General features: G+C 40.9%; 1 protein-coding gene across 1 annotated transcript in view; it reads left to right on the top strand.

Moving 5' to 3' along the window:
* Window positions 1–8,874: 8,874 nt before the first annotated feature.
* LOC143154914 (disintegrin and metalloproteinase domain-containing protein 10) overlaps window positions 8,875–26,464 on the top strand; it is a 231,630-nt gene continuing 214,040 nt past the window's right edge. The window contains exon 1 of the mRNA XM_076326993.1: window positions 8,875–10,901. Coding sequence (XP_076183108.1) covers window positions 10,811–10,901 — 91 coding nt within the window. The 5' untranslated portion in view covers window positions 8,875–10,810. The remainder of the gene's footprint in view (window positions 10,902–26,464) is intronic.

The following is a 26,464-nucleotide window of genomic DNA, read 5'->3' as shown; positions in this document are numbered from 1 at the left end:
CTGTTCGAAACTTGCCAATAATATCAATATTGGACAATCGATCACCGGAGAAGTTTGCAGAATTGACTGAAAATTTAAAAATAAAATAAACTCCATATAGAATCTATGGAGTACATTAAAAAGACGATTACATGAATCGTATGATTCTCAATCATCATTTATCACAGAATTACATAATAGGATTCAAGAACAATGGAGACAAATATCCCTGGATTATTGTAGGAATAATAGAAAGTATTACCAAGGTGAATTAATTATTTCAAAAGCGTAAGAGATGTGAACAAAATAACAATAATTAATTCTATACTAAATATTGTGAAATTTCGAATTTGCTGCGAAACAGAGTTAAATAATTTTATTTATCATTGATATTAAATAAAAAGGGACGAATTATCGGAAAAAATTTCTTACGTTACTCGCAAATGTAACAAACGCACAATTTCACCATTCGCGGTAATAAATAACGATTCATGCGAAATTTGTAGTCGTTGGTTCAATTATGTTCCTTACACTATATTCGCTCCGTTAATCCAACTGGAATTCATGTAACGCGTTTAGTTTGTTCTAAGTTGCGAGTTGCGCCTCTCAAAGCGCAATCACTCCCACGCTTAGAATTATGCGCCGCATAATTGTTTTATTAAGCAAATTGTACCAATCCAGCGTGGCTGCTTTCAAACTGCGTGTAGATACGAGCACATTTTGCAGCAATCCGATGATAGCGCTGCATTGAATAGACATTTCGGCACGCGTGTTAAAAACATTTACCGCGAATCGCGGTCAGCGAAATACGGCAACTCGATAGCAATAAACAATGGCCCCTTTCGAACAAACGTGTGAAATTCCCTATTGTAACATTCACGGGTCTAGAAAGATCTTTTATCGCCTTATTGTTCCGGTGATCACGAACAAGGATTCGTTTACCCTTGAGAGCCATTTCTAACCAGGGGACTTGACCCAAAGTAATTAGACCTCTCATCGTATTCGAATCATCGAGCACTGGAGACCCTAGTCTCCAGCAATTGCACAAAAATGTTTGCCCCGGGGCCATTTTTGTTGCTGGAGTTCAATACAGCTTCACCGGGACTACGATCTGGGGCTCTCGTTGGACAATCCAGTGGATTATTTATATCGAGGTCCAGAACCGGGTGAATTCAAAACCAGCTAACTTTTGGTACATTCGGTGCATTTAGCCAGGTATTAGCTAACAATGGCATTCTTTCTGCGAGGAAAACAGATTCCGTGCGGAGAGGACGCTAGTTAGAGCGGTACGAAAGAACTTTTATTGTCTCGTGAACCATCATGAGGGTATATTCCTGCTGTAATTTCGTTCCTCAAATCTGAGAAGAAAGTATGGACTGCGTGCTGGAATGGTTGTAACGACAGGAAAAAATGGCGCGAAAATTAACGGAAAGTTTCCGAAATAATGGGTGATGTTGCGAGTATAATTTTGTTGATTTTACCAGAGGAATGTGAGGACAGGAAGGATGACACGCTTCTGTTATGGAAAAAATGCCAATGAAAGGCTAAATAATGTCTAGTTAGATTTTGAAGGTATATTTTATCAATCGGTTATCGTCGATTGGCAAATTGCAACGGACAATTGTTTATTGTCTACGTTTTCGATACGATTTAAAAAAGAATCGAACATACCTGGGCCATCAACATCCAACGAAATTCACGATGCGTTTTTGTATACGATTGGACTAGTACAACAAATGGAATAAATATCTACTTTCCTTGAAAACAAATGGGAATAGAAAATCCTTGTGGAATTATGTACCAACACTGGCAATTTATTCGTTGCAAACTAGAGTGACTGTGAGATAAATAAATATAAACTCATAAGTTCACGATTCTATAAAAATAATAAATTTTACACACGTACCAACTGTCTGTCCGCGAGAAGAAGACAAACGAGTGTTTACATCCCCACTCTAATTTACAATCTACTAAAGTAAATATCCCCTTCACCAAACACGGTCCAGTTCATTTGTTTCACAATCATGTGAAAATTAATTCAGAATCGTATAGGGTACTGATTGATATCGAAAAATTGAAATATTACAATTAATAAAAAACGGCCAATAGCCACAAGGTTAGCTGTGGACGTTCGTCATCATTATCGACCAATAGCGATAACGCATGGTGGGGGAACTGGTACACTGTGAACTAGAGTGGGGATGTATACATTCGTTTGCCTTCTTCTCGCGGACAGACAGTACATGCATGTGATTTCTGAGAAACGATACGCGTAAAGTTTATCATTTTCATAGAATCGTACTTACGAGTTTATATTTATTTATTACACTCGTTTGCCTTCTTCTCGCGGACGAACAGTACATGCGTGTGATTTGTGAGCAACGATACGCGTAAAGTTTATTATTTTCATAAAATCGTACTTATGAGTTTACATTTATTTATTACACTCGTTTGCCTTCTTCTCACGGACGAACAGTACATGCGTGTGATTTGTGAGCAACGTAATCATTGATACGCGTAAAATTTATTATTTTTATAGAATCGTACTTATGAGTTTATATTTATTTATTACACTCGTTTGCCTTCTTCTCGCGGACGAACAGTACATGCGTGTGATTTGTGAGCAACGATACGCGTAAAGTTTATTATTTTCATAAAATCGTACTTATGAGTTTATATTTATTTATTACACTCGTTTGCCTTCTTCTCGCGGACGAACAGTACTTGTACAGTGATCACGGGACAAGAGAGCACACTTCCTCTTCTGTATCTCGCTCATCCAGGGCCGTACACGTACGCGAGAAGGCCCCTGGTATTAGAAACAAATATTCGTACAACAGAAAATTAATTCTCGATCCATTTCTTCACGAGTTACGCCCGTTATGGGCAGACGGAAGGATCGTATGCGTGACACACGATAAAAAACAATCCATTTTGTTATCAGTAGAACGTCGTCTAACAGCATTAATCGTTCGTGGCTACCGTATAAAGCAATTTTATGCGGGTCTCCAAGGTACGTTATATGCAATACGGCAAACCTGTTGGCCAATTAACACCACGCAAGCAGAAAATGGATTCGCGTGTCACAAGTATAACCAACTCAAGCATATCAAGTTATCGAACCTCTTATTTTTCGAAAAAATCTTTCGATATGGCGGATTTGGTCGCGAACACACTGTTATTGTACGAAATAGTTGAAACGCGAACATGTTGTGCGGAGGTGAAATGTTGCGTTGCAAGTTTAGATATAGTTAGGAAAAATGGTGCATCGAAATATTTTGGTATTTTACGTCAAACACGACGTTCGAATTCTGAATTTCGAAGATTTACACTGGATTTAAAACGATATTCTGGAATTTCTCAATTTCCTGGCAACTGACTTCTCGTTATCAATATGTTTTTACCCCCCAACGATTTTCTCTTATTTTGTGTAAGAAATTACACAGTTAATTATGCTCTAATCTTCGAGTCGATGCAATCGTCCTTTCGGTAGATACGTTCGAACCAGTTTACTATAGAGATTACTAAATTCTTGTTCGCTATACTCTTCCGATGAACCATGGCACCACAGTATCGAGTATTCCTTGCGAGCGTATCTCGACCTCAATGTGGCTCTATTGTATTAATTTATAGCACAGATAGCGTATTCGTATCATCACATGGTATTTGGTAGAGTGTCGAACGACCTTACAACCCGTTAACCGAAACCATGCTTATGAGAAGTTGACCTTTTGGTAGGAATTGCGAATTATACTGGGTGAGACGGTTCATTTGGCCTTCGAAGACCTACAACTGACCAAAAATTACACAATATTGTCCATATTCTTTTTACACGTGATACTAATATATTTTATTCAATCCACGAGACATCTTCGCACGTTCGCTGTATTCTAACTATATCATCCGTTAACAACTTGACAAGAACTAATAATGTTCATAACTTAAGGAAGTGTCAAATATTACGCTCTATCCGAGGTGAAGTGTACATATTTTCAAAAAATCTATTCGGAATGAAACTTTCATATTCTCTTACGTAGAATCCGAATGTACAATAAAAAGATAACATATTTCGTTAAAAAAACTCGACATCCGATATGAATATTCCACTTTCGGTGAATATTGCAAGTTTAAACTATTACCATTCGATACAGCATATCCGAGTTTTTGGATCAAATTTTTTTGATTTTCCATAAAAGTCACACCTCCATCTTGATACTGTATATTAAACATTATTAATCATAAGTGTTATCTAGACAAGATATTCGAATTACATATAGTATAATATCTTCTAGTATTGTCAAAAGCGATATATATTTCCTTTTTACTAGCATATATGATAAATAGTAGTCAACAGTATGCAATTAAGCCTATTGCTAGTCAATATAGTGCAATTGTATACAGAGTGTCCTGGTTTTTTTTCGACAAACTACGAGGACTCAATCCATAGACAAAAATAAAAAAAATGTGTTATACAAAGTTGGACAACAAACGCATTGTTACACAGTCAGATGAAAATATATTAATTTTTATCTTCTCGAATGAAATTAAAATCTCTTGATCACCAGCATAGTGTAATTGTACGCAGTGTGACTCGGATTTTTTTCGACAAACTACGAGGACACAACCTATAGACAGAATTAATAAAAAAATGTTATACAAAGTTGGACAACAAACGCATTGTTACACAGTCAGATGAAAATATATTAATTTTGATCTTCTCGGATGAAATCAAAATCTTTTGGTCGCCAAGAAGCTGGAGGCTCGAATTAAAGCAGACGGGCGAAAAACAGTGACCTCTATATTCGTTAAAAGGAATCGCGCAGCAAGAATGCTGCAGAAACGAAAGAGATTAACAGCTTTTTCGGTGTGTCTTTTTCTCAGGAGCGTTTTGCAGTGGTAATTACAAGAAAGCGAGTCGTTACTTTTGCATCAGCGTTACAAAGAGAAAGATATTTTTCCGGTCTTCCGGGCCCGTGCAATAAATTCAGCGATGTTTCGTCGTCGTCGTCTTCGTCGTCCTCGTCCTCGTCGTTGTCGAGTGTTTCCTTTTAACGATAATTAAATGCAATGCGAAACAGGGACAGGAAAAATAGTTGGCCGTGCAAAAAAGTATCGAAAGTGGCTAATTAACTTGTTAATTGCGTTCCGTTAGGGGAGGTATGTAAATCGGTATGCAAAGGTGCGCGTGACTAAAGGAAGACGCAGATGAAACTCCGGCGGTCCGCGCCGCGCAGGTGATAAATAGCGAGAACACGATAAAGGGGGGCAACGAAAGCAAGCGGCGAAGCTTTGCAATTAAAATTCAGTAACTCGCTTACCGTAAGTACGGCTTTTTCGATTGTAGCCGCGCCCGTTAAATGCAATGAAGCTGCCCAGCCACTTTACACAGCGTACAAATCACTACGTAATTAAAGCCCGCGAACGAACCGATTCAATGACATCTTCGTTAAAACAGAGGCTAATTATTTCCAATTTGTTAACAACCTCGTCGGAGAAGCTCACTTGGTGCATCAATTTATAAATATATTTATAAGTACGCGTTGCTCGCCTCTAACTTCGAAACTGTAAGTAATATTGGAAGACGTATTGAGAGTACGATTGTACTTCCCGCTTTCAAGATCTGAATTTTACCCCGGATTCAAGCATCGGAATCATTCTCATAGCTATTTATGTTTATGCAGCGCGAACGAACCATTCACTCGTGCGGGTGTAGATGGGAGTGATCGTGGTTGCTCTAAGCTCGAGATGGAAATCATTACCCGCTTTCAAGCGAATTGGCGGTTGCGAATTTCTTTCTTGAAAGCGGGAACCACATTGCGATCGTTTCTTAGAATTTCTTTTCTAGAGAAGGGTGCTCGTTCGGTCACGATTATTATTGTCTTTGAGCGAAACGTAAACCTAACCTCAATCTTTCATTATATTCTACGGTATCGATACACATCTGCCGTTACTTTGAACGAATTTTTCTTTCTTGAAAGCGGAAACTACTGTAAACGTCACATAAAATTTATTCCGAAGACAGATTTGTTCGTCCGTCGTTATTATTGTTTTCGAATCAAATTTAAACGTAACATCGATTCTTTATCATATTTTAAGTTATCAAAACGCATCTCTTATCACTACTTCGGACATATCTCGGAAAATGGGTCTGGTAACGTATTTCGCGTTCAATATTTTATTATTGACGTGACTCCGTAATGGCGGCTCGTGTTTCTGTACTCCTCTCCGTACCGAAATGGAGTCTCCCTCTTGTTTGTTGTTTCGGGTAACGAGAAGACGTTGCATCCCGTTATCAGGAACAGCGTTCTTCTGTTTTCTTATCTTTAGGAGACAAAAACACGGTTCCGTTCTACCGAAAACAATGCCGTTATCACCGCTTGCACGACATCTATGTAAATTTTTCCCGCACGCGGTTGTGGTTGTTCCGATTGTCTAGTGGTTGAGAATTAACGTTAGAGAAAATTCTACGAATACATGAATTATGCACTATGCCAGTTTTCCATTTATAGATACAATTATTTTTCAAGCTATTAGATTTGATTCGAAGAGTGAAATATAATAACGATAATAAGTCTTTACTTCATGCGATTTGTACGTAAGAAATAAACGATGAGTGATAAGAGACAATAATATACAGGAGCAGAGATCATCGTGTGTAAATTACGTACAAAGATGAGGTACAGTTACAAGTGTTAATTTAACTTCAAAATTAATGTAACAAGAATACGATAAAGTAATTTATTCTAAGAAAATGAAAAAAATTTATTATTGACAGGTATCTCTACGTTACTCGCACTATTTTCTTAAGAAGAGGTTCATGTATTTTCCAGTAAATGAAAATTGATCGATTTTCATAAGCCAGATGGGAAAAATTATTTACACTCGTTACGACTGATTAAGATGAATCGATGAAACGTTGCGAACGGAATTGCGTTCGTCGGGAAACCCGATAATATTATTTCTAAAATAAGTTAAATAATACGGTCGAGGAGGTGCACGTTGTCTCGTTGGACAAAGATGAATCGTTCGTTTAATTGGATTTCCTTAACAATGCAGGAACGCAAGGAAGTGTAAGCGACAAAATATTTAACGCGAGCTGCGCGCCAATTAATGAAACGGGATCAGAACGTAATAAACAGAGTACAGGTGTTTCGAATTAATATACTAATATATCGTATCGCTTTCCGAACGACGACGAAACTCTACGGATTCGCTGATAAATTATTTCTCACATTTTTCATGTTCTACGTCCAACCTCTATTCCCTGATTTCTCTGGAAAATTTCAGTATTTAAAATTCGATACAATGGGGATGTGTAAGTGGTAAAATCCACCGTGCCGCGACGCTTAATTTTCAATAAAAATTTGGGTCAATTCTGAAAACTGTGCGAGTCGAGGGAAAAACTCGAAGCAGCGACGATCCGCAAAACATTCTTAAAATCGAACTGGCGCTCGTTAGATGGCATGAGTTTTATTTGCATCCAATTAAAATGCAACTTCGCTAAATACCTCCAATACTTATGCAACTGCGAGCCGTTCGATAAACTTGCAAATATCTTCCAGGTGCAATTAGAGTACGCGCGCTCGCATATACACGAACGAGAGAGAGGAATCGAAAAAACGCTTGGAAAAATTTACGATATATAATAATACAGATCGTCACAAAGTCCGGCTTATATTCTGCAAAAAATGTAGAAAAAGTTAAGTGCAAGAAAATAAAAATTTAAATAATTAATTGAAAATGACAGGTTATAGATAGGTTAGAAAAGTGATAATGAAAGAAAGGAATTTATGTGGGGCTAACTAACGTCTTTAAATCGGACAGTTGTACTAAAAAAATGTAGGACTATTTATAGAATATTTTCATTTCGTATAACGTCTTTATAGCTCAATTATGAAGATAAAAGTATATGAACATAAAAAGAAGACACGCGCAATATTGCGTCCGAGGTGTACATATTTATGCCTTATGTACACGAAAAGATTTCCTTTGAACGAATAGAACCTGCCATAATTGCATACGCAATCTTTTCGCCTGTATGCCGTACATTTCATCGTAATTCGTATATTGAGAATCTAGTATATTGAGAGTAGTAGAAATAAAAAGCAATGACCTAAATAGATAATCGTCGGAGTCCAAGTACACACTAAAAACGATTGCATGTCGTTTCTAATAATACACATACAAAACAATCATACGAGACAAGTAAATCACAAGCACAACGGGGAATTAAATAATTGGATTCCTAGTATACACTAACAATTATTTGCAACCGTGACAATTGTACTTCTCCGTTAAACTACAACATCATTCGTTCAATTACCATCCCCCTCGTTGCACGTCATTTGTAATAATACAAATACAAAACAATCACAAATAGCACCGCGTGCGTACGTATCGAGATGTATTGTACGAAGAAAGAGAAATAGTTCTAGAGTTAAAGATAGTACGAGTAAGAAGAATGTAAACAGTTAGAAACACCGAGTAAAACCGTTCCACTCTCGAAGCACTCTTAGTTCCCTCCTAGGTGCATCTTTCTTTACCCCATGAATAGCTAACGCGTCGTTCGTAGAGCTAGCCCCGTTAGTTATCGATAACGCTGGAAAGTTTCTCCCGTTGCCCCTCGTATTCACCCTCGACTCTCAAGTAACCATTTTCGATCATGTTCCAGGCACACAGCCGGAGAAACGACCACCGTGAAGATTCCTCGTCGAGCCGAAGGTCCGCGCGTTGATCATCAGCGGCTCCTTTGAACGGTGGACGCCGCTTTAATAAGCAGTCAGCCACGCGAAGTATTTCATTAGAGCCGGATATCCACGGCGAGGGGCGGGAAGGGATACGGGGGACGGGTATCTTGGCGTCGCGCGACGCGATTCAGCGAGGATAGGAGAGAACTGGAGGCGCTTTCCTTTGACGCTCGTCCCTTGTCTGAACCGACGAGAAAGGGTCTCTGTCGTCCTGGCGCGAAAGGAAGCACGATCTCGTATAATCTCGCGGTGGCCCCGGGACTACGGAAAGTTTAATAAGTGTCTCGGTTCCACGGCAACAAGTCCTCGCACATGTCCCGTTCCGACTCCACCCGGAACAGGGATTGTCACCGACTCGAGAACCGATCCACCATCGACTCGAGAACCGATTCTTCGAGAATCGGTTCCAAGTTCCACGACCGCGCGAACAAGCTTCTCGAGACGAGCTCCTCCGTCCAAGTACGAATTTATCGCAACGGAATCGCGTCGATTTCCGTTGGGACGAGTGCTACGATCTAGATCGGGATACGTCTTTGTAGATATCCGTGGGACCTGTTTGTAGATATCCGAGCCGGAGTCAAAGAGACCGGTGTCACCGGTCCGGGATGCATCGGTCGAAAGGTATCTCGTTCGCGGGGTGTACGGACATTGCGGACGCGATGAAAGCTTGGACAGGACAGTGTCAGGTGGTGTTGGTTGGATTCGATCGGCTCTGATGCGCTTCGAGGAGTGTCGGTCGTGGCAGTGTGTTTAGACTCGAGCTGGACAGGTAGTGTCTAGAATGTCGATAGAGTCAAAGACTGTCCGGCGAAAGTGACAGCGATGTTCAGGAGAGGATAAACGCGGCTTATCCGGACTCTGGTCGAGGACTGATCGACGGTGATGCGTTTGTTCTCGACGTTGTAGCACGTGAATGGACACTGGCCTCTGTCGGAAGAGGACAACAAAGGCGCACGGTGCATCGGATACATTGGATGCCGGCCGATCACTTTTTCCATGAAAATAATGAACACGCGAAACGGTCGAAGAGCACGGAACCGTTCCTCGCTGTTCCGCGAGTGGAACAGTGATCTCTAACAGTGCCCGAGGAATTGGCCGTGATGCCCGGGAGATCGGTTCGCGAATTCATTGCGGGGGAGTACCTCCCCGAGGTTGTACCGTGCATCTTATTCTTTCCGCTCTGCGCTTCCACGAAGTGGAATCTATTTTCAATCCCGGAGCATCCGCGCAAACACGACCGGGATGCCAGCTACGTATCCTCGAAAATGCACGGTCCATAGAGACATCCTCGAGCTCTGTTCAACGGGCACTGTACGCGGCCCGGGGTCAATAGCGAGATCGTTTTCGAATCCCGGTGAAAAGTGAAACCTTCTCGGAAATACGTCGCGGGAGATAACAAGAACCCGGTTCTATGGTTCGTGAAACATCGTTCGTGTTTCATAGAATGTCGAGAATCCCTGGATAGCCGGCTGAAAAGTTTCCGAAGGCAACTGCTGCGAACGAGAGGATGCTACCGGAACCTACTCTGTTCACCGGTTCTGGCGTAAGAATGGCCCAAGACGGACGAGATCGTGCATAGATTCCGAGATCCCTTCTAAGGAAAAGGGCCGACACGTGTCTATCGGGGTCGACTCAACCGCTGGGGTAAGGGTGGGCAGAGTTCCCGGGGACTACGATGACGGTTTGATAACGCGGGTTAGAGACACAGTGCTACGACTCGCTACATCCGTGTCTGGTCCTGGTTCGGTGGTGTTCGTCTCCCACCGGTGAAGGGGTTGGTTACGCGAGAGTTCGAAGGGACGAGACGCGGTGCAAGGGAGGGAGGGGCGAGATCTGGCCGGAGTAAGAAGTAGAGGAGCGGAAGAAAAAGGAAAACCGAGACATTAAAGGGACCCTGTAACGGGAAGGGGAGGACGAGGGTGAAAGTGGAAGAAGAAGGCAAGAGATAAAGAGGGAGCGAGGGATTCATGGGAGAAAGAAGGGAAGAAGAGAACAACGAACTGCAACGTGAACGAGCAACTTGAAGAGGGGAACGAGGAGGAGGCGAGAGGACAAGCAGGGAAGTTTCCGTCTGTCCGAAGTGGATGGGGGTGAAAATGTTCGGAGTGTTGCTGGCATGTGTCTGGCTGGTTGCCGGCTCCCCGTTACATCCCTGGCCGCTAATACCGCACAAAGGTAAGTGCCCGATCTACTCGCAATTTCTTATTGCTCGTTTTTAACGGTGAATCCATAGGGGATCATTATGCGGATGCACGAGCAAGATTTTTGGAAGCGACGCGGTTAATGGAAAAGGGGGCTGGTTCGTTCGGTGACGTCCAATCCGAGAATTCAATACGGGGAAGTTTTTCTCTCCAACTTTGACTGCGTTTTTCGAGGGGAAATTTTCCAGTCGACGCGAAGCGTAAAATTTTACGCGTTCGTTGCACGGGGACTATCTTGGATGTTCTTTGATAAGGGTTTCGGTGATTTAAATAGAAATTGATACGAAGATTCTTATTATTAGGTTGTTTGGAAAGTCATTTCGTTTGTTTTGGTAAGAACGAAACACGATTTTTTTCAGAGTGTATAAACATTTTGTTAAATTGTATATTCTCCATTTTGGAAAACGAAATGACTTGCCGAACAAGTCGATACTTTTGTCCATAGTGGGAGATTCACTGTTCGATGAATTCGAAATTACAAATTTTCAGTTGTCGATGAACCATTTATCTAGAGATGTACAATATTTCGTCTAAACTGATACGATAATTCTCGGGGTGTAGTGTTCATTTAATTTTATCCAGAGACGATAAATATTTCGTCCAAACTAATATAGTAATTTTCGAGACGTGTTGTCCACCAATGTTGAAAATACAATATCGAGGGAAACTCGTTTAAAGTGTCAAGTTACATTTACCCCGATCTTAACACTTAAATATTTAATCGGCTTTATCCCCGTCACGTTTCTCTACGCTCAATTTAGGAACGACGTACAGTAGGTGTCGATCTCCGATTAAACCGAAACGAGATTCTGTCGGGAAGTTTAATTAAAAGTCTTGAAAAAATTCATGTATTATATAAGATTTGTTCACGGCGTGCCGTGGGAGGGTATTTCCGGAGCTCATTACAAGTTTTTATTAAATGTCAGTGAAATTCAGAAGGAAGAAACTAAACTTATAAACAGGCTGCGTCACGTCCCTTTGAATCTCGCAATTACCGAAGGATTCAGGTAGATTTTCTGCTCGTCAAAAGGAAACGGAAGTTCTACAGTTCCGTGGTAGTTCTCGGGACCAAGAACGGTCTATCTGCTTGTCATTTTCTTGTCCTTTGTCATTCATCGCAACGTTTCTTCGTTTCTCTTTCATATCCTGATCGTACGTACGTCCCGGCGATGCGGTTTAATGGAAACCCGGAAGTTTGTCGCAACTTTTTTCTCTCTCCACGGTCCTTTTTTCATCGAAATTACAGGAGACCCAACGAGAAGGCTGCAATCCTCCTCCACCTCCTCCTCCTACCGTTCCTCCTCCCTTCGTTCCCCGTATGCACTCACAGTCTATCCGTGCACTGTTGGCAGACTGTAGTTTTACGGCCGATGGGAAGACCGTAATTTAAAATACTCCACGATAAAAGAGACGAACGATAACGGCTTAACAACGAGGGGGGAAAGTTATTCCATTTCGCAACGCTGGTAATCCGCTGTGGAAAAGTTGCACCGACGTTTTTCTAGGAATCTTCATGCCATGTTTCACTTCCGCCATGAGTGACGACGTCACTGAGCGGTAGAGAACGCGTTGAAGCACCGTGAAAGGAAATTTGACTTCTTCCGTGGAAATTCCTACCGAGTTTCGTTTCGCGTTTCGAACGTGACTATTTGCATTTTAATCGTTCCATTCGATCGTCGGTTACCGCGTATCTAATATCGGAATCGGTGAAATAAACCAGTGTCTCGAATAACCCGTACGTGGACTGCGTGGAAATTTCAAGAGTTAATTCTAACGAGTGGTCGCGAGTAACAACCACCGGTACACGATCGGACACCGTTTTCGAGCGAAATTCAACGCGTTAATTGGCACGTGGTTAATTCCTAGCTGATGTACGCCATCAGACTTCATCTACGAGTAAGTAATGATTTATTATACAAACGTTTGCAAGAAGTTAACACCTTCGTGTCGTACGATTCATTATTGCGTTAAATTGAAAACTATCATTGATAGTGATGACACATTTGGTTTCGAATTGGAAATTAAAGGAATTTCATAAGATTATGTGTGGCCAATCTCATCGTTCAAATCAGAATTTCCATTGATGTTAATAGCTGCGGCGAGACTCAATCTTTCTTGTTCGTTCGCTGGCTCCACTGTTTTTATAGTTACCGCGGTGGGCACGACAAACTACGAATGAGCGAGAAAGCACACGATGGCGGCAAATCATAAAGTTTGCTCGAGTCTTTAATGACTTTGATAACACTGTCCGACAAATTGAAACTTTCTTCCTGCTGTCCAATAACCAGTAGTCGATCCTCGTAGAGCGACACTCCCCAAACAAGAATCCCGAGGTCGAAATGTTTCACTGTGTCATTAACACTTTTCGAGAAACTCGAGTTTTCGAAACAGCTCAAAATTTTCGAAAATAATGACGTATTGCACGACAAAAGAAAAGTTACACAGTTCTGATTGATCTTAAACAATAGAGGAGAGTTTCTCGAATACAGAGGTATATAATTCATTAATTTCTTTCGGTTGTAAATAGTTACGAATTAACGCCAGAGTTTTAAGAAGTACAGATTGGTGAAGTTTCACCGTATTATTTTTGTATTTTTACGAAAAATTCTTTATCTAGGACGAATAATCGGGATCGGATTCTGTAGACATTTTCGAAAAAGAAACTGCTCGACAGAAGTGTCGAGACGACTTACATTTCGAGCAAGCCGAGAAAATATTCGTGTATAGCGGTTTGCCGCCATGTGCTCCACTGCTCGCTGCTCTCGATTCTGCAGGACCACAGTTATACATAACCAACGCCAATGGAGGGGTTCAATGGGGCATTCATACTTTGCGTAAGTAATGTTTGACTTTTTTTTTCAATATTTCAGGGTCTTGCTCTTTTTTCTCGTATATCTCTGTGGATACCAATCACCAAACTATGAAATCACTTCTCGATCAATTTCAATCAATAGAAGTATCGTTCATATAATATTCTAAATTCGTAGCCAATTAGCTCGGTATTACCTGCGACGAAGAATCATCTTTCGCACTTCTGTCGAGCAGTTTCTTTTTCGAAAATATCTACAGAATCTGATCGTGGGTATTCGTCCTAGATAAAGAATTTTGTAGTAAAAATACAAAAATAATGGAGCGAAGCTTCACGAATCTGTACTTTTTAAACTCTGGTGTTAATTTGTAACTATTTAGATCCAGCCTGCGAGATAGAGAATTGATTCGTTGTAAGTGGTGCCTGTCCCCTAAATGAATCTGTAAAGAAACAATAGTGTATGGACGAAACGAAAATGAGAAACTCCTACAACTATTAGGTTGGTTAACATTTCGTTTTCCAAAATGGGGAATATATAATTTAGTAAAATGTTTACACCTTTTAAAGAAATCGTGTTTCATTTTCACCAAAAAAGAAAAACGAAACGACTTTTCGAACAACCCAATAGTTAAGTTATAACTATTTAGATCCAGCCTACGAGATAGAGAACTGATTTGTTATAAGTGGTGCCTGTCCCCTAAATAAATGGTCTGTAAAGAAACAATAGTATATGTACGAAACGAAAATGAGAAACTCCTACAACTATTAAGTCGATCGAAAAGTCATTTCGTTTTACAAAATGGGGAATATATAATTTAGTAAAATGTTTACATCCTTTAAAGAAATCGTGTTTGATTTTCACCAAAAAAGAAAAAAACGAAATGACTTTCCGAACAAAATAGAAAATATATAATTTAGTAAAATGTTTACACCCTCTAAAGAAATCGTGTTTCATTTCCACCAAAAAAAAAAAAAAACAAAAAAACGAAACGACTTTCCGAACAACCGAATAGCTTAGAGAAAACTGAACTGACACAGTGGTGAATGCGTAGACTACTATTTGTTTTTGATATTGAATAACAAACAAATGAATATTACGTTTCACCGTGACCATCGTCATCGAACAACGATAACTCGTTCACCGTAAACGATCAACGAACCGTTTCGCTTCGAAGTTGGTCGTTCGGAGCGCAACAACGAGCTATATACACGTTATGTTTCCGATTCGAAAGTGGGGTCTCGCCTGGAAAACCATTCCGCATCGCGGTACACAAAGAACACCAGCCAGTTTTCTCGTAGCTGGCCCGTATCGATAGCGCCGTTTCCTTTATTGCGCGCCAGTCCTTCCTTCGTGCCTGCTGGATGGAAATGAAGACACGAACCGGCGGTAAATCGAGCGGCGCACCGAGTGGAAAGGCACGCTCGATTTCGCAAACGCGACGCTCGCGCTATTACGCGGCTTTGCTCGCGCAATCGCGCGCCTCCATTCCGGGAATTAGTCCATCAGGATTCAACGTCGCGCGGGGCCAACCGAGTCGTGTCGACATTGTTGTCGTTTCGACCGTGTCACGGGGAAAAAGTTTCTCTACCCCCCCTCCCACTCCCCCTGGACCAGTGTCCAGATTTGTTTTCCGCGTGTCAAAATTCTGCCCTTTAATACTTCGAAGGAATTAATTGGACTTGGGTCGGAAAAGGTAAAGTGAACTCTTTAGGCGCTCGTCTCGAGGATCGTGTCGATACATTAGGTTATCACATAAGTATATCGTTTTTTGATGGTGACTTTTGGTAAAAAAAATTAATACTTGTATTTATTTTCAATCATCGATATATCGATTATCGGTTTCGACGACCTTTTTCCATCTATCGGTCAATTTTCGCATTCCATTTTCGAAACACTTCTGGGATTTTGAATTAAAATACTCATTTAGTGCTGATTTTACATTCTTGGTATTGTTGAAATTTTTTCCACTTAAGAAATGTTGCATCGACTGGGATAGATGGTAATCGCTTGGGGCAAGATTTGGAGAGTATGGTGGGTGTGACAGAAGTTTCCAATTGAAATTTTTAATTTTTTCTACCGTTATCCTTGAAGTGTGTGGCCTAGCGTTATCGTGGTGGAATAGAACACATTTGCGATTCACTAACGATGGTCGTTTTTCCACTAACGCTGCTCGAAGACGTTCAAATTGTTGGCTTTAAATCTCAGCCGTTACGGACTAATTTTGCTTTAAAAGCTCAAAATGAATAATTCCTTTGATATCCCACCACACGCGTAACAAAACTTTCCGGGGATGAAGCCTTGGTTTTGGGCACTGTAAAGATGATCGACCAGGTGATAGCCATTGCAAATGTTTTCGTTTGGGATTGCAGTATAAGACCCACATTTCGTCACCAGAAATAAACAAACGATTATTTTGTCGATCTCGCAGGAATGCACGTATGTTCATACACTGGATATTTACAGTTCTCTTCATACTACAGTTTCGATACTTTTCTCAATTGTATTAAATGTCTATGGACAATACTGCTGCTACTGCCTAATCTCTCAGCAATTTCATCGGTAGTTAATTGTGCTTCTAACTCGATTAAAGCTTTCAATGACTCAGGATTGAACGCTGTCGGTCGACTGGATCTCGATTCGTCGGAAAGGTCAAAATCACCTTTTCGAAATTTGAAAAACCATCTTTGACACTTTCTCGAATTCAAACCACGTTCACCGTACACTTTGCAAATGTTTTTAACCGTATCCGTAGTCGTACTACCTTTTTTAAATTCGTATAGCATACAATGCCGCAAATGAAGTTCGTACACGCTCGTTTAAAAATTTTTTTTCAAGTGAAAAATCTCGATCAAACTGCATCGAACACAACTGATAGATTGCCAAGAGAGCACTCTTTAAGCTACATAGAAAGAAGTTTCTATAAACACATCGCCGAGATGCGATTCAAGTCCTTATTTAAAGTACGATAAGAGACGACATTACTTATGGGATGACCTAACATATGTGGAACAATTGATTAATTATAAATAATTAATATTATAGTATCATAAATTATGGGAAAAATGGGCGGCTTGAGTGTCAGCTGTGTGTGTGTGTGAGAGAGAGAGAGAGATCGTGAGAACGAGTATAGGAACTTACGAAGGGTGTCGTAACCGACGAAAGAAAACTGGTCGCTGGGGCGTGGAATTTTTCGGCGATGACGATATAAAGCAGACTCACCGTCTGCTTATGGTCTCAGAGACCACCCTAGACTATAAGTGCACCCAGCTTACGCTTCTCGCATCCCCCTAGACGGCTATAGTCTCCTGACCTAGGTTATCTAGGCCCGGAATAGGGAATATAAAGGGGACAGTAGCGTCGAATGGGATTATTTGTGTAATAGGGTGTCGTTCGAAGAAAATAATCTGTTTCTGGTCGAGAGTCGTTGTTGATGGTTGTCGATAAGCATTGTACATTAGTGTTAAATTTACAGCCTTATATACTCTAACAATACATAATAATAATCATCATTTCATCTCTCTTTCTACAATATTTAGACACTAGCTAAATAACAGTAAATAACGTGATAATTATCTCTGGACATGAAATTGTGACAACTCTATACATTGTCGTTCGAAGAAAATAATCTGTTTTTGGTCGAGAGTCGTTGTTGATGGTTGCTGATAAGCATTGTACATTAGTGTTAAATTTACAGCCTTATATACTCTAATAATATATAATAATAATCATCATTTCATCTCTCTTTCTACAATATTTAGACAATAGCTAAATAACAGTAAATAACATGACCATTATCTTTGGACATGAAATTGTGACAATTCTATACATTGCTTCACGATTCTCGTCTCAACGCTGTCTTTTCTCTCGAAAAAGAAAATGTCTTCTCTCGGTTTCACTCATTCCCACTACACAACTCATCCTCGCTCGTTGCTTGCAAACTTTGCCAACGCATCTACGCATCGCCCGTGGGCAATCGTCTTTTCGGTTTTCCTAAATCTACGCTATCCCGAAATTACGATACCGTATGTACGATTCCTCTCGTCGACAGGATTTCACTCTTCTTGGCGGTGCTTTCGCCCAGTTAAATGAAAATTAATTCGTTGAAACAACGAGTCACTCGTACCGGAGAGTGGTTTGTTTCTTGTTGTTGTGTTCTTTTATCGGGGAACAGATCCGCGTTCGTAAAGTTTTCCCCCCGGTTTATCTCTTCGTCGAGGGGTCAGTGTACTCGAAAAGACTCGTGGGGTATCCTAACGAATTAACGAAGCTCGCGCACCTAATCTGTATTTCGCGCGTACATACACGCGCCTAGATTAGGACGGAATATTTAATCAACGGTGTTTGGATTCCTCGAATTTCATTTTAATGGAGGGCGCATTCGGTTCTTATCTGCGACAGGTTGAAATTGTTCGAAATATACAGTGTGATTCAGAAATACATGTTCATACTTCAGAGGATGAGTCTAAAATGAATAAAAAATCTTTCACGAACGTATGTTGTATATGATTCAGTTTTCGAGTCAGGGATGATTGAAAAAAATGTTGTGTCCAAAAAAATCAGAATATCTCTATACGAGGAATGTAGTACCACGTTATAGAACAATGTGGACAGCATCGAGCAATTTTTACTTGTCGTAAAAATATACTCAATTTCTTCCAAAGGTCAACTTCTCGACTGTGCATTATGCATTGTTAATTTCCATCGAATACGCGAGAAATTTTAAACCTTCCCGAAATAAAAATATCAAAGGGCAAAGGGGACGCTTGGAACGTTTTCTTCGATCATTCCTAACTCGAAAACTAACGTGACACGGTTTCGTTCAAAATTTTTCACCCGTTTTCACGCCTAAACACTGAAGAAAATACACGTATTTCTAAATCACCTTGTACGGTGCACGTTCGATGAAATGGACACGTTAAGTTTAAAAGTCACGGAGTATCGCAACGAAAGTTCGTAATCCTTGAAATTTTCGTCGGAAATAATTCGAATAATTACCGAAATAATCACCAACCCGATGGGAATTTCCGTTTAAAGTCCTCTCATTGGATTCTCACGAGCGAGGCAACATCGTCGACCCTGATTCCTCCCGGATCTCATTTAAACGGAATCGACGACGATTTTTAATTGGCTCCCCCCTGAATTTGTCGAAGCGAGGCACTCGTACGCCCGCGCAAAACCAAATGTTCCGCGACGATAAATATTTAACCAACCGCTGCGGAGGAAAAAGTCGAGGGTAGGAGATTGGCGGGGGTAGTTGTCCCACGGAGGAAAAGAAAAATTTAATATCGGCGTCTCTCGTCACGGTGTGCTTGCGTATTACGTGAAAAATGCTGGCGCAATTAGGGCGGCAAATGGAACAATTTCATTACGCTCGTACGAGCGATGTGTCCTCCGGTGATGCCGGTTCTAATTCGGGACAAGTTTCTCTCAAATGAGCAACTGATGCGGCAACAGAGCCGAGTAGACAAAGGGCGAAATTTAGCCTCGCTCCGGCACCTCTGTCATCGAGCTCTGCTCGATCTCCATCGTAGAATCGGAGCATTCGACGCTACCGTGTTTAAATATTGCGTTTGGCCCCCGTAGATTGGCTTCCGTGGCTACCCATTAATTAATTAATACCGTGAATTTTCACGGTGCACTTTGGCGGCCAGGTGACAACGTTTGTTCGTTCGTTCGTTCGTTCGACGAGATTGTCCGCAGCTGTGCAATGTTAACGCGGCCGGATGATGAAAATTCCTGTCTCCTTTTGCCCGGAGGCTTTGTTAGCGTTTAATAATTTGGCGGCGTCGCTCCGTTGACCGAGGGCCCATTGACTTTCAAAACGGCCAGAGATTTAACTAACAAAGAATCCAATTTGATTATATTTTTTCCGACCCGTTCCCCGTGTCTCTCGGAACAATCGTGCGCTCCGTGCTCTGGAAAGGGGAACGAGAAACGTACCGGGGGTTTGCGCCTATTTTTCATCGACTAATATCCGCGCCACGGTTTAATCTAGCTTCGGGTCGCATTTTGGAACCGGCAAATAATTAGACCGCGGTCGTACGAATGTCTCTAGGGTGGATAAGGTTGGGCGCCGGGAGCTTGGAAAAATAGCGAGTGCAACGTTCAGCGCATCGACGTCGGAATAAATGGTCCCTGGGTGCAAAGTAGAAAATGGAAGCGGGACGAACCCCTCTTTCACTGAAAGCTTCGTCAGCGTTCACATCGAAATTCTTCATGGATGTTTAACAAATTCCGCGGATGTTCCATCGTCTCGTGTTACGACGTCGTTCGTTTTTACACTCGGTAGGCGTACGACGAAACGGTCTCGTGTGGTGTGGATGCTGGGTCAGTTGTGACCCGTGGAAAATCTCCAATACGTTCTTCGAAATGAACTTTTATACAGAAATTTGAGTAATTTTGTTCGTTTGTTAGCTGCGTCTAGCCAAAGTGGATACTAATTGGAAATATATTGAGGGAACGTTGAGAAGGATGAAAATGAAGGAACATATTGTTATATTTGAAAGAAAATATATTTATCGTCTCACTGTTAATTATAGAGGTAGGTCTCGCGAGATCCAGCGTCCGCTGGCAGAAGGTTAATCGGGTATAGTTAAATTTCTCGCCTTTTGCATTGTTTTCTTCTCTTTCTACTCTATGGTAGTGTTTCTCTATATGTAGAAAGGATCTTGACTCTTCGAGTCAAATTTGTACCCCATTAGTCAATTTTGTCCTTCTGAAACTCAAATATAACTCGTGTAGTGTAATCTGATCCGACATCGAAAATTCGTGCAACTGGAACGAAAATGTGTTTAATAATTTTACTTGAAGAGAAGAGAAATTATATTTACGATTACTTGAACAGGTGAGAAGAAAGGAATTTTAACTCCTAAGCAACAGTAGCTCTAATTTCTATGAGACTGATACGATAGTAAAACTTTCATACCAATATTAAATTATTTTTCGACGAAAATTTCACTTTCGTATTTAAGACACTTTTCTGATTAAAATAGAACTAAACGCAATAATATTGTTACGATTACGTTTAATCATTTAACAGCTGCTTTTACTAACGTGTAAATAATATTCAAACTGCATTTTATTCTATTCGAGATAAAAGCCATACGGTGTTGAAATTTTCGTTAAGAAGTACTTAATAATAGAGAAAGCTTTGTATTCGAATCGGTACGAGTCTCGCCGATACGCCTTTGATCCCCGCCGGCTACCTCGAACGTTTATCCTCTGTGTTTCTTTTCGGTCATTGTCCTTTTTCACCGTGGGTAGGGGATCGTGAGAATTTTGATAAATATTGAACGATAATCCCGCGCTGATGTATCATCCTGACTCGACGAAAGCGTCGTCTCTACCTTTGCGCGAATATCTGCTTTGCCTCGCGAATGACACGCTCTCGAGTGGCAAGCCAAAGGCGGGCCGCCGTAATGAATGATACGAGCTGGAGTGTCGGGCACACTGCACACGCACGCATATCGTAAAATTGTATATTTTTGAGGCAGCTAATGCACTCCAGGGGCTGCCACGGCCATTCGTTACACTCTTTTTCCAGTTTCTCCAGGGCCGCGCGAATGTTTTTCGAGTTCTGCTAACAACCGTCGAACGTTCAACCGCGGGAGAATTGATCGTTACCGAGGGTGCCGCCATTTATAACTATTTGAACATTTTTTCATCGACACGAACGAGCAGTGAATTCTGGTGATTTTCCGACAGGAAACCTAGCAGAAAATGTAATCATATTGCGCACTCGTGAGGAATAGCACGAAGGAGTGTTAGATCGTCGCCGGTAAGACCGTGCACGGAATTTAAGTAGCATTGGACCGTCACCGGGCGGACAATATTGCATACTCGAAGGAGTAGTGGATCTACATTGGTCAGACAACCTTACAGTCTCTGGTCAGATACAGTTTAAATACTGTAGTCTCGATTGTACGATTCAATAGGAGCGAGGGATCGATTGGATTGATCAAGGGGGTTGGAAAATCGAGGGATTGTTCGATTGGTAGGTACATATAAATACATAGATTATCATAAAACACAACATTGTTAGAGTATAATACGCTTCATTTACTGCACATTTAAATAACAAATCTCCTGAATATTTGTCGACTCGAATTTTGAGGAGAAGTATGAAACGATGATACGGTTCACTAATGTTTTAGGAGATTACTCTTGATTTATAACAGTAAAATAAATTGGTGAACAGTTAAAATTTGCAAATTGTGTCTTCTCGACTGGGATCGTTATTGCAGCTATTGAGCTTCTTGTTTTCTGATTAGGCCAGGTAATTCAGAGACCAAATAATTAAAGAACTATTATAGTATGTCGTTAGTTAGACTTACGAGTCTTGGACCATTTTTAAGTAGGCACCATCATAACCTCGAAGTGATACTACCCCGTCACTGATCAAACACTACGCGTTTGAAAGTAGAGGTCGATGATCATTGGTCAGACACGAACTGACAAGAAATATTCGACAACTCGAAAAATTTGAAACTTTGCACAAACGTAGCTCAAGTGTCTCTATTAATATATTTATTATTTGTTTTGGCCATGAATCGATTCTAGAGGGAAAAAAACACTATTCTAATAAAAATACGAGTCTGCATATTATCGTAAATATCTTCGAAACAATATAAGAAACGAGAAACACGTTTAACACGAAGATTTATGTTATTTGATGCTACACAGCACGGCCACAAAACATTTTCGAAAAACGTTTTTCAAAATTTGCACCTTTTATCTCGACAATTCTTTCCTGCCACATTATGAGACATAAAACGCCATAAAACTTCGTATTAAACTTTCTTTCCGTATCTTGTACGGTTTGCAAGATATTTACGATAATATGTAAACTCGTATTTTCTTTAAGAAGGTATTTTTATCCCTGGACTCGCTTCTTTACCAAAACAAAAAATGGATCCATTATCCTTCCCCTGGCGAGCACCAGATATGTTTAATTTACATACTACACGGCTTGCAACGTGTTTATAATATACGTAAACGTACATTATGCACACATTGTATGGACGTAGATTTGGAATAAATATTTTCTATTTTATAAACACTTCGTCAAAGACCTTATTTCAATAACTAACACGAGCGAAATAGACCTGGCATCCGACGAGCACGTCATTATTCCTTCATCCAGCTTTCGACAGTTAATAGGGTCACTTGAACTACATTTGTCGAAAGTTTAAAATTTTTTTAAATCTACGGGGTGCCAAACATCCCTTGCAAGTCACGAGATAACATAGGTTCGTTATTAGTGGCGTCCTTTCCCCCACAATAAAATTATAACAAACTTCATTCGTCGTGTCTGTCTAGGACCGATCTAATACTACTTAATACTAAACTACCGACAGTGAACGTATTACACGGTTATTTAAAAGACTTATCTGTGTTCATAAAGAAGTCACGTTGCTTCTGTAATCTTTCAGTAGCAATTCTTGACATTAACTTTCTCACACCTTATATAAATCGAGACTTTAAACAGTGGAACTACCGACAGTGAACGTATTACTATTTATATCAGACTACACATGTATCTTCGAAAGGCAAATTAATTTACAGCACCATTAGTTGTCTATTTTGACAATTGTCCACGAATATCGTAGGCAAAGGCACCGTAAACAATTGAGTAATTTTAAAAAGAAATTTTTAATCAAGGCAAATCGACACTTGCGTTACTTCTAGTGTCAATTTATATAAGAATTTTATACCACAACCCAATGAACTTTATCCCTATTGTTATCCAAATTTGTAGGAAACATTTTCTCAGGTCTATGACTTACCGTAGTATTTTATTTCATTCTTACGTGTATTGTCTATATTTTTCAAAAATCTTGTTCTGCATTTACCGGACAGTTTACGTTTGAAAAATGATCGGAACAAATTGGACTTGGTTAAGCGTTCAAGCAATTGAACGGAATAAATAAATACGGAATAAATAAACTATCCTCTCTGTAGAATACATTTCTCCTTGCGAAGAAACAACAATTAAATCACGACGAACGAAAGTCCAATGAACATAATTAATATTCCCGTGTCCCGTAAACTTAACTTTGACGTTGCGGGAAACAACCCTCGCGAGCGGTGTCCGCTTCAACCCTAAAAAGCTCCGCTCGTGGAACAGCCTCGGGTTTTCGCGCGCAACTCGAGCTTGCAGAGCCAGGGGCTAGTTGAAAGACAAAAGTGGGTCGCCGGGGTATCCGACATTTTGAAAGCTGAGAAGCGGCTAAATAAAGGGCACGCGGGGATGGCCGGTCATAATTCAGGGGGAAAAATCAAGATGGCATCTGAACGCTGACACGGAGGGGGAGAAGATTATACGAGCTGAAGACAGCGAGGTTGGTTAACGCCTGCGTCGCGACGCTGATGGTACCACGGAAGCAGAAGTTGCAACCGCGACGAGACAGCAACGGAAGGGGACGCGAGAAGGATAGAGGCCGTGGAATATAAAATTGCATATTCATACGGTCGAGATGGTGTTCGTGCGAGCATTTATACCCAGGGGTGAGGCGTAGATACGTACTCGGTGTCTTATCTGAACGAGCCGTCACCGAGCGTTATCGAATCGTTCTCCCCTTGAACGAGAAATCGAGCCAAGGTGGGGACGATGCACGCGCGATAAGAAGAAAGAGAGACTTCGAACGTCGCGCGGATCAAGAATTGCGAAAAGTGCGGGGATAGAAGTGAACAGGGGGGATGGTTTTATTAAACGGTGTTGATTCACGGTGTTGATTCACGGTGTTGGTTCACGGTGGGTACACGGATGTTTACGTAACCTCCCACGTGAAACCGTGACTTTCACCGAGTTCACGGAATCGAATTTTTCCAGGTTGATTAAGAGCAATTGCGGGTCCGTTTCCGAGACGCAGCTTCCACGGAAGTGAGGAGTACGGTCGGCACGGTGGTTAAATTTCGTCTGCGCGCAGGCTAGGTAGTTAAAGGCCAGTCCCACAAATAAACGTTGAATTACTGTTCGCTATATTTCCTGCTACGGTCTTGAATGGAACTGTCTACGGTACAAAGTGTTTGTAAATAGATACGACCGGTGGTGGACTGTGTTTCTCTGACAGAAGTAGAGAATCAAGCTCGGATTCTCCGTTCAACGAGTCTCGGAAGAATATTTACGTTTTAATTAACATCGAAATAATGTTCGCCTCTGGTAATTGGTTAATTTATCACGGTACGAACAGTTTTTAAATAACACGAAGTGTGGTACATCGAGTTGGATTCTTTGTTAACATTGGTCATTTGAGATCAAAGTTTTACAATTAATATTTTTGCCGATTGGGAAGGATTGGTGGCATATTTGTGTCACTTGAGCAATTGATGACGTGGAATTTATGACCATTAGGCGTAGAAATCACTTGTTTAACAGACGTTAGTTGTTTTACGTTAGTTATCTTTTAGACATTCAATAAGGTAGTTGAGGTATTTCCAACGTTTTTCTGTACGTTCATATATTATTTATTTTTTAAATATGCTCGTTTTCTTCTCTCTATAATAAACCTATTTTGTAATAATAATTTATACATTTTTTATAATAGATCTATATTTTTTCTTTATAATAAACCTATTCGTATAATGAAAGGAAAAGAATTACACTTTGGAATCTGAATGGATTGGAATCAGCTGAAATGATCCAGCTTCGACCTCTACGAAGTACATTCTCCAAGGGTTAAACGAATAGTTTTATGTAATAATCGGTAAATTTGTTCTAGTATACCGCGAAAAGTCATTACGATGTCAAAGACGTGTTTGAGAAGAGCTTTCCAAGACAGAAGCATGTAAAGTACTCGTAATTCGAAAGCTCAACAACTCGAACAGCCGCGAATAATTAACGAATACCGACTTTTGAACCGGAGTAAAAATAATTCTCGCTCGTAGTAATCGGTAAATTTGTTCTGGTATACCGTGTAAAGTCATTACGATGTCAGAGACGTGTTTGAGAAGGTTTTTTCGAAACGTAAGCGTGTAAAGTACCCGCGAGAAGCGTTATTGTACTTTCGAAAGCTCAATGATTCGAAGAGCCACGCGACGAAACAGGGTGAGTTCAGGTACCGCTAAGGGGAAAATAAATATCGCGTTGAAGCTGTCGTTACTCGCGTACTGTTCTTCGGTTCTCCGCGCGTGGCACTCGAGCGACGGATCGGGAAGAAACAAAACGGGCAGTGTTATCGTGAACCGGTTCGCTTGGAGAGCTCTCGGTTTTTCGAAGAACCGTGTCACAAGGAGGGCGCAGACAGAAGAGAGAAGAACGTCTCGAAAGGTGGCTGCTCCTGGCAGTGCTCGCACGGAATAAAGGGCCCTCGAAGGGCACTCGACCTCGATGTAACGACTTTGCACACGCTCGTAACTCGATATTGTGAAATCCCCTTATCGCATGGTGGCAGCTGCAAGCGCAGAAGAACCATCGGGAACGCGAAAAGACCGAGCCCGATTACTGTTGCGCGCTGCTGTCTAATTTCCCTGTTGTTCACCTCGCTAGAACACCGCCGCCGAGCAAAGAAAGTGTCCGGGGACGTTGTTTTCACGTTGCGCAATTTACTGAGCTATTGACTCTGTAAGTGTGGCAATCGATGAAGCGAAAATTTGCCCGTGGAAATTGAGAAGAAACGAGTTTAACGATTTAAAATGGATTCTCAAGAGGACACTATAGAACTATATGTTAACGAAAGGGACAGTTTCTCAATTCAGAATTTACTTACTTCAACATTTTTATCAACGA

Source organism: Ptiloglossa arizonensis, chromosome 1 (assembly GCF_051014685.1).
Source record: "Ptiloglossa arizonensis isolate GNS036 chromosome 1, iyPtiAriz1_principal, whole genome shotgun sequence".
NCBI classification, from domain to species: Eukaryota; Metazoa; Arthropoda; class Insecta; order Hymenoptera; family Colletidae; genus Ptiloglossa; species Ptiloglossa arizonensis.
This window is presented reverse-complemented; position numbering and strand designations above follow the sequence as displayed.